Here is an 18,051-nt window from a genome sequence, read left to right on the forward strand (position 1 = left end):
TTACGAATGCGGCTTTGATTGATACGCTGATAAACTAATCGGACACAATCTAGAAGTGGCCGAAATTAGCTGCCACTGAATTTCAGTCGGACACGCATGAAAGCAAAACCATTTACATTCATTACATTACATTTTATATAAATTTTCTCTAACATTAAAGATTTTTTAACATTGTTTAATTAACCCAATTAAACAATTGGGAATGAATTTTTTAGCTCTAACAGTAAATTTGAGTATACCAGCTATGCAATGGAATAAAGAAGCGTCACATTTTTTTATACTGCCACGATTAACTGAAGGCAGTTATCCAATGAGACAGCAGTTACTGGTCTAATTCAAACCCTTCGCTAGAACCAATTAATCGGTCAACAAAGTGTATCGAATGTGTATCAAATCGGGCTAAACAAGTCCAAAAAGACAAAAGCATTCCACTTTAAATCCAAATTCGAATATCACTTCCCTTTATTCAAAAGTGTGATACAATTCTGATCGGCTCATCTAGTGCTTTTCTCATCGGAAAGAAATGCAACTTCTTCACCGATTGTCGACGTTACCGCGCAGAATAAGCGTACGTACATAGTTTGAGACCACCCGCAGTGGTCTTTTTCGGCCAAGCCGGTATTCAACAATCATTTCACACAAATTCAAACGATGGGAAATAAAAAAGTTTGATTTTCAATTTAACACCTTGTGATTTTCTATATTCAATTTCAAGCTGTTTTATTCCATTTCTTTGACACGGAGACCCTGCCTTGTTCGTTCAATGGTCGTTAGTTCGGTGTTGGACATCGAGTACCCACGAGTGTGACTAACCAGAGCACGACTATTGCAGTTTGCATGTTCAGTCAGTCACAGGAGGAGTCCGTCACTCATCGTTTCCCATTTTCTCGCAGAGTCATTGTCGATCGCGTGTCTAATTGATGCGACTGACATTTGCACTAATGACAAATGGTAGATATGAGCTTTCTCAAACAAACATCATGCCGTGAGTATACAATAGATGGGGACTATGAAGGTTGGTGAAAATGAAAGAAACAAATCTTGTTTCCTATTAGAATCTTTGGAAGATTAAACTATTGAATCGAAGTTTTCGAATCCGACGTTTTTTTGCGTTTAGGTACATGCGTTGCAAAATCGTCACAAGTTCAATCAAACATTTCATATGTGTAGGTATCCCAAAAATTTCATCAATGTTAGACCTACGATCAGGAATATTCAAAAGTCGATTCGCAGCAAAGTAAATGTGAGCAAAAAAATGCTTAATGATACGGAGCTAAATTGCCACATTCACGGCGCGTGAACCTACGCTTAAGTATAGAAGTGGAATGAAAAATCAACTTTCTGCCTCTAATAGGAAATCTTACCATGAAAATGGCAAGTTTCTATCCCATCACTATTGCGCATTCAATGGACATTTAACGCAAAAACGTGCAACACATTTTATGTGCTTCAAGAGATCAATTTTTATTTTATAGCGCACGCATTGAGGAAAAACTGAAAAGGGAGACCCGGTAACAAAAATGATTATAGGAAACTAGAAGATCGACAAAGAGAACCTTGATTGAGGGCATGTTTGCATACGAACCAGTTCTGAGGATGTTTTTATAGGTACTACTTCATAATTTGGTTTACGATTGATTTTTTTTTCTACGGGGTAATCGTTTCTTAACGATTTTACCCATAATGATAGTAGATAAACTGACCAGTAGTTTCTGTAAAGATAAAGTATACGTAATTGTGCATCAAAATAACTAAAAGTTTGTTTTACTTCTTCCGTAAGCAGAGATGCAAGATGTTTTTAAAAAATGTCTGCAGCTGCTCGAAAAATCTGCTTAAAATCTGAAAAAAATCTATACGTGATTCGAAAAAATTTCGCCCGACAAAGGTCTATGAAAGTCTGCACACATTTTGAGAAAGTCTGCGCAAGTCTAAGAATACTCTGACAAAAATCTGCAGAAACTATGAAAAACTCAAAATATCTGCGAATCAATAAAAATCTGCACACGAACTCTGACATCTGGTATCCCTGCCCGTAAGATTTACTGCCGCAAGTTTCCCCTACTGTATAATCTTCGGTCGGTTGGCTTTAAACTTGCGTGATTGACTATTGTGTTATTACTTTTTCGAGAGTAAATAAGGTTGTGAACACATGTATCTATTAAACCTTAATATAAATCGTATTGCTTTACTTTGTAAGCGCTGCAGTCTTAATGTTTATTTGTTGGTAAGAAATAATATGGATTAACCCGTGAAGACCCGGGACGGAACTGAATTACGTGATGAAATATTTATTTTAGCATTTATTATAGTATTATAGTATTTTCATGGAAACCTGATTTTCTCAATCTCCCATGGTAGGTTTCAACTTAGTTCTTCAGTTTTTAAGCTTTTTATTTTTATAGTAACGTCTTCCGAATCCAAAGATTGTGAAGGATTTATTCTAGCATGCACAGATTTGGAGAAAATCAAGTTTTCATAAGAACTCGTAGTTTAGTGAATTCAAACTCGTTTTCGCTAAATCTGTACATGCTCGAATAAATCTTTCAGCATCTTTGGATTCAAAAGGCGTTACTCTAGAAATATAGAGCTTGAAAATTGAAGAGCTAAGTTGAAACCTACCGTGGGAGACTGAGGAAATCAGGTTTCCATAAAAATACGTACTTTGGTGAATTTGAACTTGTTTTCCTCAAAATGTTTGCATGCTAAAATAAATATTTCATCGCGTATGGATTCTGGAGACCGTACCTCAAAAATGTAGAGCATAAAATTTGAAGAAAGATTTTGTTATTTGAATTTTTATAAAAATACGTAGTTTTGTGATTTTGTACTGAAATAATTTGGAAACTCCAAAATTAAATCAGTACAAAAAAAATATTTTATCACATTCACAGGGAGCAATTGATACGTATGAAAATTCCCAGTGTTTGCTAAATCTGTTTGAAAAATTAGAGAAAAAACACAGACATATTCGCGTCTCACCAAAACGGGGAGGGGTCCAGAGGAGAGGACCTATACCAAAACTTAGAACACTTCTCGATCAGGACATGGATGGTAACGACTGGCAGGGAACTTCATATTTCACTTCTCCCACGAAGGAAGTGAGCTCCTAGGAGAAATTTATTTCACCCACCAAGTTCTCAAGAAGGTCAATCAGCGAGAAAAGGATGTCAAAGCTGCTCTTCTTTCGCTCCGGGCTGGCCGTGAACGGGCAAATTTATAGTACGAAGCTCCTGCCAGAAGTTGCGTCGTTCATCAATAAATACCATAAGGGCGAAGACACGGTGTTCTGGCCAGATTTGGCGTCGGCCCACTACTCAAAGCGATCGTTGGAAGAGATGGAGCGGCTGAATATCGATGTGATACCGAAGTCGGCGAATTCGCTCAACGTCCCCCAGCTGCGGCCCATCGAAATTTCCTGGGCAAACTTGAACCGCAAGATCTATTCCAACAATTTTGTCGCGAAAACGGAGGGGAAATTAATAAAAAAAACGAAGAAAGAACTTAAAAACATGCCTACACGCATGTTTTCGTCCGCCATGGCGAATGTTCCGGTTAACTGCCGGAAGGCCGCTCGCAAGGGCGTAGAATTTTTTCGCGAATAAGATAATATAATTACCATTAATGGGAAATTATTCCAACTCAATTATCTGTCTTAGTTTTTTTTTTCATCACCATCTGTAAAAAGTCAATTTTTTACCGCAAACGTTAGAGCGAAGCGTCTCTCCAATGTACAAAAGCGCAGGTATGCGGCATACCTGACGGAAGGCTACTCTAGAGATGAAGCCATAACGCTCGCCCTTCGACCTTCCGGCCGGCCGACCTACCAGGTCAAGCCACTGTTAAGCGGCAACGATTGGATGACGCTCCGTCACCTAACACCAGCGCCGATCGTCCGGCGAACAAAAAGTCTCGGGTCCGCAATGGGGATGATCCCTCGGTTCCGAGACACTCGGTGGGAAATGGTAGATACTATCAACATCGCCATCACACTTGACGTTTATCCCGCCAAACTTCTATCCAAGAGCAACTTGGGACAGTGCACGATTCGACCCTGGATCAAATTGCGGCACTAGATTCTCCTCTTCTCAGGCCCAAGTTCAGGAGTTGCCACTCCAAACACGACTACCTTTTGGCCTGCGCCGGTAACGAAACATTTGTGTTGCTGGAGAAAACCATCCCAGACCTTACTCCCTGGCTGCTCCATACAACTGCGTGTTTACAACACGTTTAACCTGCCGAAAGCAGGTCATTTTTCTAACAGCGTGGACACTTCAAACGAGAAAACACTGCGATTAATCCAGAATCAGAACGACGGTATCTCTGCACTGGAGTGGCACGTAATGAAGCGCAAGGTAGCAGGGAAAACCGTCAAACTGTTTCTGGAGATCGACGAACAATCCGCCACTCGTACCACCGAGCAACACTTTTTACTGAACTATATGTTTGGTAAAGCTCGCATGCACCGGGAAGCAGGACATGGTCATCGCATTCGCTTACTTCGCCGAGGCCCTGGACGATATTCCACCTCCCGAGGTTTGCGCACTCGTGAGGTACTGCAAAGCAACCAACAAGCCGTTCATCATCGGTTGCGATGCAAACGCTCACCACACGATTTGGGCCAGCTCGGATACCAATAAAAGAGATGAGTACATTCTTGAATATCTTACTTTCAACGAGGTCAACATATGCAATGTATGGAACAGCCCCACCTTTACAAACGCTATAAGAGACGAGGCGCTCGATTTCACTCTCTGCAGCGCAAACATCACTGAGAAAGTCACAAACTGGCATATCTCTGACGAACCAAGTTTGTCAGATCACCGACACATCATTTTTAACATCGAAGCTTATCCTTTGAAAAGTGAAAAAATCAGGAACCCGAAGTAGATTAACTGGTCTTTGTATCTTCTAGTCAATTCCCGGACACCCTGCTCAATCGACATACGCACTCCCGCTGAACTTGATACGGCCGCACGTGATCTTGAACATAGGATCACTGACGCCTACATGGCCATTAGACTGGGACACGGTTATATGGGAAAATAGCGATGTAGTTATTTCTTCGCTCCCATGCACTTTTCGTGTTCCTTATGGGTCCTATAACGACTGTGTAACTTTTCAGATCGATCGGTGAAACGTCCGATTTGCGCCCGATTTTTAAAGCTTCCATACGATTTTATATGAGAAAAACCACTTTTTCAAAACTTTTTCTATAGAGATGTCCAGTTGGCTCCTAAAAATATATCAATACATGATATTTATAGGAAATTTTCCTGGTAAAAACTCTTTTGAAGACCGCAAGGCGCTACCGTGCTTGTGAAAAAAGATATTTTCCCCAGACTGATTGAATACCTGACGAATGTCTCACCATTGAATTTTACTAGCAATACTGCTGCAGCATGCTGCTGTTGCAAATTCAACCATGTGATGGGAAATGATATCGCTTAAATTTATCTTGAAGGCTTCCCCGAAGATACTCTGAGTAAAAATCAACTTTGGAAATTAATTCCGCGCGAAAAAATTTCTCATACTTAAGCAAGTTTGCAATAGCAGCATGCTGTAGCAGTGTTGCTGGAAAATTTCAATGGTGAGCCGTCCGTCAGACATTCAATCAGTTTGGGGTGAAAAGCTGTTTCTACAAGCATCGTAGCGCCTTACGGTCTGCAGAAGAGTTTTTCCCAGGAAAATTTCCTACAAATATCATGTAACGATATATTTTTAGGAGCCAACTGAGAATTTCTAGAGAATAAGTTTTGAAAAAATGGGTTTTCCCATATAAAATCGTATGGAAGCTTTAAAAATCGGGCGCAAATCGGGTGTTTCACCGATCGATCTGAAAAGTTACACAGTTGTTATGGGACCCATAAGGAACACGAAAAGTGCATGGGAGCTAACATTTATTTTTTGTCCCACCCTAATGGCCATGTTCTTTGAAAGAAACGGTTAATGGCCATGTTCTTTAAAAGAAACGGTTTGTGAGGCCAGACGTTTGTTCAACAGGGTAAAAAGCACTTCCAACTGGGATGAATACAGAGCGTCGCTTACTAAGTACAACGCTGAGTTACGCAAGGCAAAAATAATTTGTAGGATCAAGTTCTGCGAGGGCATTCAAACGTTGCCCGAAGCGTCACGACTCCAGAAAGCGATGTCAATTGCCAATGGTCTAGGGCAGTTGAAAAGAGGGGATGGTAGTCTTATGAACACGTCAGGTTCTTATGAACACGCACTTCCCTGGGTCAACTTGCATTAAAGAACAGCAGACACCGGAGCAGCAGCGCCCGAGGACAAGGCGTACAGTGCCCAACGACTCGATTCTGCTCTCTCGAAGGCTGTACACGGAGGCTTCAATCAATTGGGCATCAAGCTCCTTTGAACCATTGAAGTCTCCTGAACCAGATGGAATTCTACCCATCTTTTTACTGATACAGTCATACCTCGATATAAGGCAACCTCGATATAACGTAACTTTTACCTCGATATAACGTAACTTTTTAAAATGTATTGAAATTGAAAATAAACGATACAGCAACTGTTTTTGGGTTATAAATTGCTTCAAAAAGGTTTGTAGTAAGTTTTGAAACCAATGAAACCAATGCGAAAATTGTCGAAAATGTGCATAAGGAAAGTTTAAAAACGCCATTTGTTCTTTGCGAGCATACGCCAGCTGAATATCTGTTGAAAGCAGCGCAAGACAATCATTCGTCCCTTTGGCACGGCGGAAGCCAAATTGAGTATCCGATAGTAGGCCATTTGATTCGACCCAATGGTCTAAACGACGCAGTATCATTTTTTCCATCAATTTCCGGATACAGGATAGCATTGCAATCGGCCTATAAGAGTTGTGATCAGAAGCTGGTTTCCCTGGTTTTTGGATGGCGATCACCTTCACTTGCCTCCAATCCTGCGGTACAATGTTTTGCTCCAGGAACTTATTGAACAAGTTCAACAAGCGCCTCTTGGCATTGCCGGGTAGATTCTTCAACAAGTTGAATTTGATTCTATCTAACCCAGGCGCGTTATTGTTACAGGACAGGAGGGCAACTGAAAATTCTGCCATCGTAAAAGGTGATTCTATCGCGTCGTGGCCCGGAGACGCATCACGAACAATATGTTGCTCAGGAACAGAGTCCGGACATACTTTCCTGGCAAAATCAAATATCCACCTACTTGAAGACTCCTCGCTTTCGTTGACCGTTACGCGATTACGCATTCTTCGGGCTGTGTTCCAAAGAGTGCTCATCGATGTCTCCCTCGACGTCTCGTTCACGAACCGACGCCAATATCCGCGTTTCTTTGCTTTAGCCAAGCTTTTAAGCTTGGTATCAAGCTCCGAATACCGTAAATAGTCGCCAGGTATACCTCCCTTCTGGTAGGCCAAAAACGCGTCGGATCTTTGCGTGTAGACATCGGAGCACTCTTGGTCCCACCACGGAGTGGGAGGTCGTTCTTCAATCGTTACGCCGGGATATTTCTTCGTTTGGGCTTGCATCGCGGCGTCGAGAATCAAGCCCGCGAGGAGGTTGTATTCTTCAAGTGGTGGATGATGTTGAATCGACTCGACCGCTTTTGAAATCATTTCCTCGTATAACTTCCAATCGACATTCCGTGTGAGGTCATACGGAATGTCAACTGGTCGCATGCGAGTTGACCCGTTAATAATTGAAATAAGAATAGGTAAATGGTCGCTACCGTGAGGATCGAGGATTACCTTCCATGTGCAATCCAACCGTAGCGACGTCGAACATAAGGATAGATCCAAAGCGCTTGGGCGCACTGGAGGTTTCGGGATACGTGTCATTTCACCGTTGTTTAAAATAGTCATGTCGAAGTCATCGCAAAGGTTATAGATTAAAGAGGAGCGGTTATCATTGTAAGGGGAACCCCAAGCCACGCCATGAGAGTTGAAGTCTCCCAAAATCAAACGTGGCGAGGGAAGAAGTTCTATTAAATCAAAGAGCAGCCGTTGCCCAACCTGTGCTCTGAGAGGAATATATATTGAGGCAATACAAAGCTCTTTACCTTGTATTGTCATTTGACATGCGACAACTTCGATGCCTGGAATCGAGGGGAGGTTAATACGATAGAAAGAATAGCACTTTTTAATCCCTAAAAGTACTCCTCCATATGGGGTGTCTCGATCAAGGCGAATAATATTAAAATCATGGAAGTTGAGATCAATATTTGAAGTAAGCCAAGTTTCACAAAGGGAAAATGCATCGCATTTGTTTTTATTTATCGAAACTTTAAACGAATCAATTTTTGGTAAAATACTTCTACAATTCCACTGTAAGACAGAGATAGAATCCTTCATATACGCAGTTGAATTAGGCATCGAAGGATACAATCGCTGCAAGGAGGGGCCATTGGGCAGTCAACTGCTTCAAAAATGATCTAACTGTTGGGAGAAATGCTGTAAGAAAAATTTTAATTGGATCGGGTACATTGAAAGTTTCAAAAATCCAGTCCACAATGTCAGAAAATTTCACTAATCCAGAGTTTGTTTCATTAACTGGATGTGCAAAAGGAACAACTGGGGTTTTAGATGTTCCTGGCAGTGCTGGGGACTCCTTCTGGGACTTTAAATTTGCAAGCCCAGGAGGAGTTTGCTTCGGTTTTTCCGCAGCACTGTTTGGTTTGCTTGTAACTTTCATTTCACTTTGAGAAATCTTAGGACCTTTTCTGGGAAGTTTAGGAGAGGAAATATTTTTCCTCTTTCTAGACTCCCCAGGATTGGCGTAAGATGTTCCCGCTGGTGAATCGTCAGAATCGGTTTCATCAGAGGACAACAGATCATAAGGGTTTGATGTAATGGGAGAAGTGGTAACGGTCTTCTTCAGCATCTCAGCGTAAGAACGCTTCGAACGCTCTTTGAGAGACCTCTTTATTTTATCCCTGCGCTGCATGTACACCGCACATGTCGAGAGCTCATGCTGACTCTCCCCATAGTGAATGCATTTTTCAGCATTTTTACTGCAGGAATCATCCGCATGATTCTCCCCACACTTGCCACAACGTGCCTTATTGCAGCAGTAGGTGGCGGTGTGGCCTAACTGCTTACAATTCAGGCAGTTCATGACGCGAGGCACATATAATCGCACAGGGAGACGAACCCGGTGGATCGAGACGTGGCTTGGTAGCGCTGACCCGGCGAACGTAACTCGAAACGAGTCTGACGGGGTGTATACTGTTTTGCCACCGATGATCGATGCTGACCGCAATTGCTTGCAGTCGAGCACCTTTACATCGGGACAGGTTTTGTTCTTAAAGCACCCATTGGCACTTTTCAGTGTACACTCGACGGACAGACTCGAATCGGTTATGACACCGTCGATCTCCACGTCTCGTGCGGGTATGTAAACGCGATACTCGCGTGTGAAGAGCTCAGAGCAAGCTATATCGTTGGCCTCTTTCAGGTTACTGACCACGACACGGAGCTTGTTAGGCCGGACCTTGGAAATTTCGGTCACGCCCTTGTACTCCTTCGTCAGGTCTTTAGAAATCTGCAAGAGGTTCAACTGTTTCGATTTCGGTCCCGATTTTGGCCGAAAATAGACAGTATAGCTGCCCTGGGCTCCGTCTGGGTAAAGCCTGGGGCGAGGGGGGACTGAAGAATGAACAGGGGAGGGGGTAACAGAAGGGTCAGGGTCAGAGGGGTTCGGGGATGGAGGCGCGGGAGGCGAGGGATCTACATCCATCCCGCTAAGTCTAGCGCACTAGCGCCGACAAGAGCACGTACCTTTTTACTTCTCCCTTCCAGTAAGGTTGGTTGTCCGATCGTTCGAAGTTGCAGCCGTTACAGCCAGCAGCACCAAACAGCCACCAGCAGCGAGCCAGGTGTGAGATCACTCCACACAGCGATACAACTCACTGTCAACTGATGGCCTCTTCTTTTTCCTCTTTTGTGTCTCGTCCACTGCTGTAGCACAATTCAGCCAGCAGCCAAATCGGCTTACGCACCAGCTGGTAGTCACGACGCGAAACAGTTGCACAAAAGGCGCGACCTTGAACCCGGATTTATTTCACTCGACCAGGCAAACAATGCCAACACTTGTTCACACGTCTTTTGTTTTATATTCTATCGGAGCGATCACCGATCACACGTCCGATACGGATGCGTGTTCGGCACAGAATGAACCAATATGTTGTTGGAAAGATAAAATGTAGAACAATTTTGTAATATGCTAGTTATCACTCTAATTTCATTGCTAAGCGGTAAAATTGATAAAAAATTTCAATGACAAATTTACGCGAACAATGAACCATGTAGCATGTAGCAAGCATTCCTAGCACAGACGACGTGAATGGACACCAACCGTATACAGCACCCGTTCGCTAATTGCACGCGATTTGGTTGCACTGCGTTTTAATTGCACGTTCGCTAGTTGCACGAAAGTGCAATTAAAAAGCAGTTTTGCGTCAAACTGCACGAGGTTTTTTAAGCTGACTTCTATCTGTCAAGTTTAACGAGGGGATACTGAATGCACGGAATGTTTAACCAACTGAAAATAAATTCAACATATTCTTATTTTATTTCCGATTCCAATGTAGGTACTAAAAAACAAACAAACATATTTACATTGCACGTTTGCGCCATTCGTTTTCAATTATTGTTGATCTAATAGATTTCAATTTAATTACTTGTGCAGCATCTTCTCTTAAATATCTCATTAAGCTATCAACACACTGAACAGCTTCTGAAAAGGAAGGATTCTCTGAAAGCACTTTCGACGGAGTGGAAGGGCTTTTCAAAGCTGTGTCTGAGTCATCTGACTCATTCATTGACGTATGCATGCTTGCTTCAACGTTTTCTGACAAAAGTGAACCTACAATTTCTTCGTCACTATAGACCTGATGCGTAATCCAAGCTGGATTATTATCTGCGTCGTATACCTGGTCTGTCAGCCACAACTCCAGGTCAGTGTCAGAGGTACTGGTTCCTGCACTAGCGTCAATCGATGCCGCAAGTGCCTTCATATCCGTCATCGTCATTTTTTCCACCTGCTCCACAGTATTCATTTTTTCGTCCGGAACCGGATCGATTAATTTCTTCCAGGAGTTTCTGATGGTGCTCGGGGTGATTTCGTCCCATGCTTCTGATAACCAGTTCACGCTCTGCAGAAGTGTAATTTTCTTCAGCCGGTCTTGGAAGGGCAGATTTTCATTTTCCAGTACCAAAGTCAACATTAATTTGCGCTTATATCTTGTTTTAATAGCGTTAATGACGGATTGATCCATCGGTTGACATTCAGACGTTACGTTCGGAGGAAGGTAAATAATCTATGTAAGTGACAAAAAATACATTTTCCTACAAAACCGATTACATAGATACCTATATAAATATCCCTATATCCCTATCCCTATAAATATTACCTGTATTAATCCATCGTCGGATTCCAATCTCTCACCACCATCGTAGTGGGTCTTGCAGTTGTCGAGTACGAGTAATGCCTTTGGCTCCAATCCCTGCTGCGTAGAAAAAGTTCGTACAGCTGGAACAAAGTGTTTAAAAAACCAAGTACGGAAAAGCTCCCGCGTCATCCATGCTTTCTTCGAATGGTAATATTCCACCGGAAGCATATCATTAGTTGGCAGGGAACGTGGCTTGGCAGCTGTGTCAATAAACATAAGCTTTAACTTATTGGAGCCATCGGCATTGCAACATGGCATGAAGGTGTAGCGCGTCTTATTAATTTTTCGTCCGTAAGCTCGTCGTTCATTCGACATAACTACAGTTCGTGATGCCAATAGTTTGAAGAATATGGCCGATTCGTCTGCGTTATAGATTTGCGATTCCTTGAGTTGCATGGAGTCGATTCTCATCGCGATAGTGGGTTTAAAGTTTGAATAAGCTAATACATCAGCAGAAACCTTCTCCCCAACTACACGCTTCACGCGTAAACCAAAACGGTGTTTGAAACGTCTCGCCCATCCATCCGAAAATGTAATGTTTTGATTCACATAAGCACCACGTTCCTGAATCAAACCAAATAAAAGTGCAGCTTTTGCACGCAAAATTTCGGATGTAACTATAATACCAGCTTCTCGTTGTTGCAAGATCCATACGTAAAGGGCCTTTTCTACTAAGGAAAAACTCTGTTCCTTCATGGTCTTTCTGTTTTCTATTCCATGTTCTTGGTACTGTTCCAATTTAAGTCGCAGCGCAGATTTATTTTGCAAAAATCTTGTAACGGTTGAGCCAGCTACACCATACTTTCTACCTATTGATTCGTGTGTCCCGAGTCCTCCTTCTATTTCCTCGATAATGCGCACCTTCTCTGCCAATGTCAGTGTCGTATGTTTACGGACCGGTTTTGTTGTTGACGTATTTTCCATTTCGGTTATGTGAGACGCACACTTTAAATATTTTTTAACTCTAACTTCAACACTAGACGCACATGCACTTTTCTAGAAATAAATGCTACAGTAATGTTTGTAACATTTCAACTGAGCTGCAATGCATGGGAAAACATGAGAGGTTTAAAATTGGATCGAAAACGGATACACGAAAACAAAACATTAGCTCACCCCCTAAAAATTTTTGACAGTTTTAAGTTCATGCAATTAAAAAGCCCATCCGTAAGTTGCACTGCAACTTTCGTGCAATTAGTGCACGAGTGCTGTACTGTGATATTCTCTGTATCAATATCGAAAAAAAATTGACAGAGTCTCCCCGCCCCAATAGGTTGATTTATTTTTGCTTTCATGAGCATAGACTGATATGATGTCTCGAAGGTAAAAGTTTTCCGAAAAGTTTGAAAGAATCCCCATTATTGAACAATTCCTAAACCTGCTGTCAGAAAGCAATAAAAACTGTTGTATTGAAAGGAAACATGCTGGTATAAGCAACAGTGCCAGTGGAGCAGAAAGCCGCAGGTGTCTCGTCGTCTATGATTGCAGCGGTACACTTCCATTCGTACTGCAGCGCGCGGTACTATTAGTATCGCAGTGGTACGCTTCTGCTCGTACATTCCTATTCGTACGCAATCGAGAAAAAACTGCTGATGGTGCTTGAAAATTTATTTCACGAATATGATTACCATAAATTACTAAACAAGAATTGTACATTTTTGCAACGGTTATAAGTTATAAGTTATATTTAATATATTTTATATTCGATATTCACAAAACAATCGTGACCGGATAGTATCGAAAGATTGGATTCCCAAATATACAAATTTATAGAAAAATAAGAGCCGGTGAATGCTTGTGAATTTTTGGCCTATTTACTAAGATTCATTCCGAATTTTTTCTTACATTTCAAAATTGTTAGATGATATTTTATTATTTTAAACTTTTCCATAATAAACGTTTATTAGCTGTCTTCGTAATACAGCGAATGTAATTGTAGGCAAATGAAAAAAATTGTCATGTAAAAAACAAAAATGGAATTGTTGATTGTTACGACTTTTTGGTGAGACTTGTTGATAATCTTGTTTAACATATATTATGTTTGCCAATTAATGAACTTTTGTTAGGGCTTCCATATTATTTTGAAAGTAAGATCCATATTATAAATTTGATTTAATCAGAGTTAAATAAGGCAAAACCATTCATTATGATAACGTAAGTACTATTGGATTTGGTTTTTGAGAATATAGAGTTAATTCTGACTTTGACGCATTACGAGAAAATCTTAGCACTTCTTTAAGAAGAACGATAAGCTTGTGCTACGTCAAATACATGTTGTTTGCACAAAAAAATACTACAGGCATAATATCGCCAAATTTAAACGATATTATTTCGGGTGTTCTTGATTATATTTTTAGAAGTAGATTTCCAGGAAAGGCTGAAAATAAAAGTACGTAAGTCACCGAGCAAACACATTGATTTTGTCGGCGGACTCTGTATATTTTGGAACAAAAAACCCCCTAATTTCCGTGTTTAGTCCCACGTCGCCACTTTATACAACCCTAGGGCTGTATACCTTGTAGTATTTCATTTTCAGATGCCTTATATTGCGAAAATTCCTAAGTTGAAAACAGACTGAAATCAGCTGATCGCAACTGTCTCGTGGGTTTCCTTATTACGTAGAAGCAAGTTTGCGTGTTTGAGTGAACTAATCGCTTAAAGCTTATAATCAGCTATATATATGCTATTTTCTGAAATTAATTTTTAATATTAACATCCTAAAATCTATCAAATGCCAAAGTGATTCCAAAACGTCATTCACAGAAAACAAGTGCGAAACACGAACAACGCCATGACAGGTTTGTATAGATAAATATAAAAGAGGCATAATAAACGTCGCAACTTGAGTGGCGGAAGCACTTCAGTAAGTGCTATCATTTCACGTTGATGGCGCATTATTCATTATTTGCATAATAACAGACGCTAATGACCACATTTCGTTTCATGCTTCCGCGACTTCTGCCTCGTCAATACCAACTGTACGGCCAGCCGAGGTGAAAAGCTCGCCCTGAACTCTGCTGATCTACATCAGTATTACAACAACAACAAAAACATACAGCAGAAAACTGCTTGGTGTATCAAACTGTGTTGGTCCTGTTGGTCCTGAAAGTGTTTTCGTGTTGTTTTTCTCGCCCATTCACTTTTTATTCTCGGAAATTTATGCAAAATCATTCCTCAAACAAACGCCAGAACGGCTGCGGCGATAGAACCCAATGTTAGCTGAGGTACCAAAACTGTTGTTCAATTATTCTCTACCTCGGACTTTTGAGAAATTTGCGCGAGAAGATCCATGCCATAACATTTGTTAAAAAAAAAACTGAAAAATTAAATAATTCGGCTCAGATGGCGATCTTGCTAAGATGATTTGACTTACAAACGAAAGGCAAACAAAGAGCTGCAAGATAAATAAATGAAGCGGACCAATTGCGAGATGAGATAATCCTAACGTAGCTCAGAGAAATTATTATTTATTTCCAAAAGTATATGAAAGGAGGCTAAACAATACAGCATCATTGTTTAGTTTTCTTTTTTTTTTTTGTAAAGCAGTAAGTCGACTTGTGTCAATGTTTTGGAGAGGGGGCGAGAATGAAATTTTATTTTCACACCCGTGTAAGTTAAAAAGGCAAACATTATTAAATTGCAAAAACTCATAATAGATACTATTATTTTTTTTAATGTCAAATCATCATGTATTGAATCAAATGGATGTAATGATCGAGCTTAGGTTTAGAATAATTTTTAACAATACTGAAAGCATTGATGGCGTAAATACAGCTCTTTCTTGCTGTTTCGTTTAACTATTATTAAATAATAAATTCAAACGTCGTGTATTTTTAGTTATACAGTCATTAAAAAAACGTGTACCTACGTACATCTCAAGGAAATAAATATAAGTATGATAGAAATAAGTATCCAGCTTTACACGAGCGGTACTGGCGAATGGATTTGACATATAATGGAGGTTATCATACTACAAGTTCATTGGCTATTTCCAATGAACTAGTACCATTATGGTTAAAACAATCCAACTAGTACTAGTTCAATGTAAATATCCGTAGCCGTTTGACAATCTTCATTATTTGTCAAATCCATCCGGCATTACCGATTGTGGAGAGCTAGATACTAGGGATGGGCGATGCTTACAAAAGTATCGATACTTTGGTATCGCGATACTTTGATGAGCTTCGATACCAGGTATCAGAGTATCGGCTGAAGGAGTATCGATTATCGATGCTCCGATAGTATCGGTATCAGACCTACAATTTTTTTTCAAAAAGCGTCGTCTAGAAAGTATCGATACCGGTACTCATTTCTCGCGGTGAGTATCAATGCCAAAATACTCGATACCGCGACCCCCAGTATCGATACCGCTGGATTCGATGCTAGTATCGCCCATCCCTACTAGATACATTTGCTGCAGTGGTAATAGCGAAAAATGTGTGTGTGTAGATTTCCAGAAACAAGCGGGTGATAACAAAACCATATTACTAAATGCCTAAGTATATACTTAAATGGCGCATGAAGGCATTTTCGACCAAAACGATAACGATACTTAGGGAACTTTTTTTTAGGTTTTTCGTCCGATTGCTATTGATCAGGGATGTTTCTTTGATTCCGCAACAAAGCTTGTAACATTGCACATTGTTTCTCTCGTAAGTTTAGAGTGGGAAGGGTTGCTACAACAACTGGAGCGACATTGAACCGATCGAGCATCAAAATGTATTTGGATTTCGCTGCAAAACAGACCCGAAGTATAGTTTCGAATGAACTGAGATAAAGATGAACACTAATTGGCTCTAAAATTGATTCAGCATAAAAACACCAGCGCCACATACCAGGTACTTATCAATGAATAATATGCTTTACGTGACAGTGTTGTCATCCAGATATTAGGTAGAATTTTTAATTTAAATATGAACATACTAATGATTGCCTTTGTACATTTTTGATTAAGGAATGATTGAGATTAATAAGAAGCAGACAGAAGTTTTGAAATCGCATATATTGAAGGTTATCGAAAGCTACGGTGTAGCCATCGCCCAAATATTTTCGCTTTTCTGCGGCAATGGCTCGAACATGATTGCGACTGTGAAACTATTGGAAACTGATAAATGAGTTCTAGCATATCAGCACGATGACAACGAAGATTATCCTAACACGAAGAACAGATAATAATTTTAACTGGGCTTAGCCGTAAGTTACAGCATAACTTGCATTTAATTCGTAGAGATGTACATACACTACAGCTAGATGTACTAGAGGCTGTACTAAAGGTTATCTTTGACTGACTCGTTCGATTTATCAAGAAAAACAAGAAAAATGATTTGAGATTTGTGGATATTATTGAGATGTGTATATGCTGATTCAAATATATCTAAGCCATGACGGGATCAGAACTCACCAGGCAGTACCGTAGAAGAAGGCGAGAAACAGAAGGCATTTCGGCTGCTGGTCCATCGCATAGAGTAGACGGTCCTTCGCGTGAAGTATTGAATCATTCACATGAACGGGCAGGTGAGCTTTGCAGTATTTTTTTTTTATTCAGGTAGAGGGAAAAATTGCGGCCAAACACCTGAGAGGCCAACCTCAGGTAGTGTAGGGTTTGACCCACTGAAAACCCTCCAGTCTCCAGCCCATAATACTTCCCGGGACGACCACTAAGTATTGCTTCGAGGAGCGGCTTGTATGCTTTGTGCAACCTCCTGGCTCTATCAAATCTCTTTGCTAGTTAGCTAACTAACCTGGAGGGGATAGCTCCAAACGGCCGAAACACAATCGGTCGAATCTCATATGGCCGAATTCCAAACGGCCGAATTATATCAATACTACCGAAAGGCCGAAATTTCAATCGGCCGAATTACGAAAGGCCGAATTCTATTTTTATTTGACAATTTTTTTATTACAGCTTTTTTATATTGCATACATTTTAAGCTACATCAAATAATGGATTTAAAAAAATGAACGAAACTAATGTAAAAAATATCATAAATAAATTAAATTAAAACTCGCCGTGTGTGTAAAATAATGTGTAAAATAACTAGTTTTTCCATTGAACATTCTGATTGCAAACCACATCAATGCGGCCCTGCTGCAAAATCGAGGGCAAGGAACCAAAGCGGCCCTAAGCCGCCGTGGTGTCCAATGGCCGAGTCGGCCGCCGACCGGCCGTCGAAAGCGGCGGCCTCTCTCATTCAAACAACTAATCTGTTGGATTGCCTGGAATACTGAAGCATAGAGGCAATCCCCTAGTTTACATCCGAACGAGCGGTAGCGAGTAAGCACAGAATGCGCCACGGATAATCGAGTTGGCCGAAGGCCACGAGTGGGATGTTGTATTATATGAAGTGATATTTTTGTTTTATAATCATTGCAATATGGTTTTCATAAATACCAATAATTTACTTACAAATACTAACAATACAACAACTAACAGCAAACATCATAAACATGCGCTCTTGCTTTGTGCTTAGTAAAAGTGCAATGTTGTCCAAGAAATTTTTGTCACTCATTTTATGTGCGTTTCTGCATTTTAAATGCAGCTTCGCGCCAAGACTCCTTGACAAACTCGGTACATTTCCCTGGAGTATCCGCAAAGTTTTTCCCTCAGTAGCCTTTTGTTTTATCCGTAGCTCCTCAAAAATT

The 18,051-nt window shown here is 40.7% G+C and overlaps 1 protein-coding gene across 1 annotated transcript; it reads right to left on the bottom strand.

Annotated features, from left to right (window-relative positions):
• Positions 1-4,932: 4,932 nt before the first annotated feature.
• On the bottom strand, positions 4,933-12,333 carry LOC129717218 (jerky protein homolog-like). The gene is made up of 3 exons (XM_055667073.1): positions 11,371-12,333; positions 10,828-11,277; positions 4,933-5,019 (listed from the first exon to the last, which is right to left on the bottom strand). The coding sequence occupies exons 1-3, from the start codon at positions 12,331-12,333 to the stop codon at positions 4,933-4,935; spliced, it is 1,500 nt and encodes a 499-aa protein (XP_055523048.1).
• Between the last annotated feature and the right edge of the window lie 5,718 nt (positions 12,334-18,051).

Source organism: Wyeomyia smithii, chromosome 1, assembly GCF_029784165.1.
Source record: "Wyeomyia smithii strain HCP4-BCI-WySm-NY-G18 chromosome 1, ASM2978416v1, whole genome shotgun sequence".
In the NCBI taxonomy this organism is placed as follows: Eukaryota; Metazoa; Arthropoda; class Insecta; order Diptera; family Culicidae; genus Wyeomyia; species Wyeomyia smithii.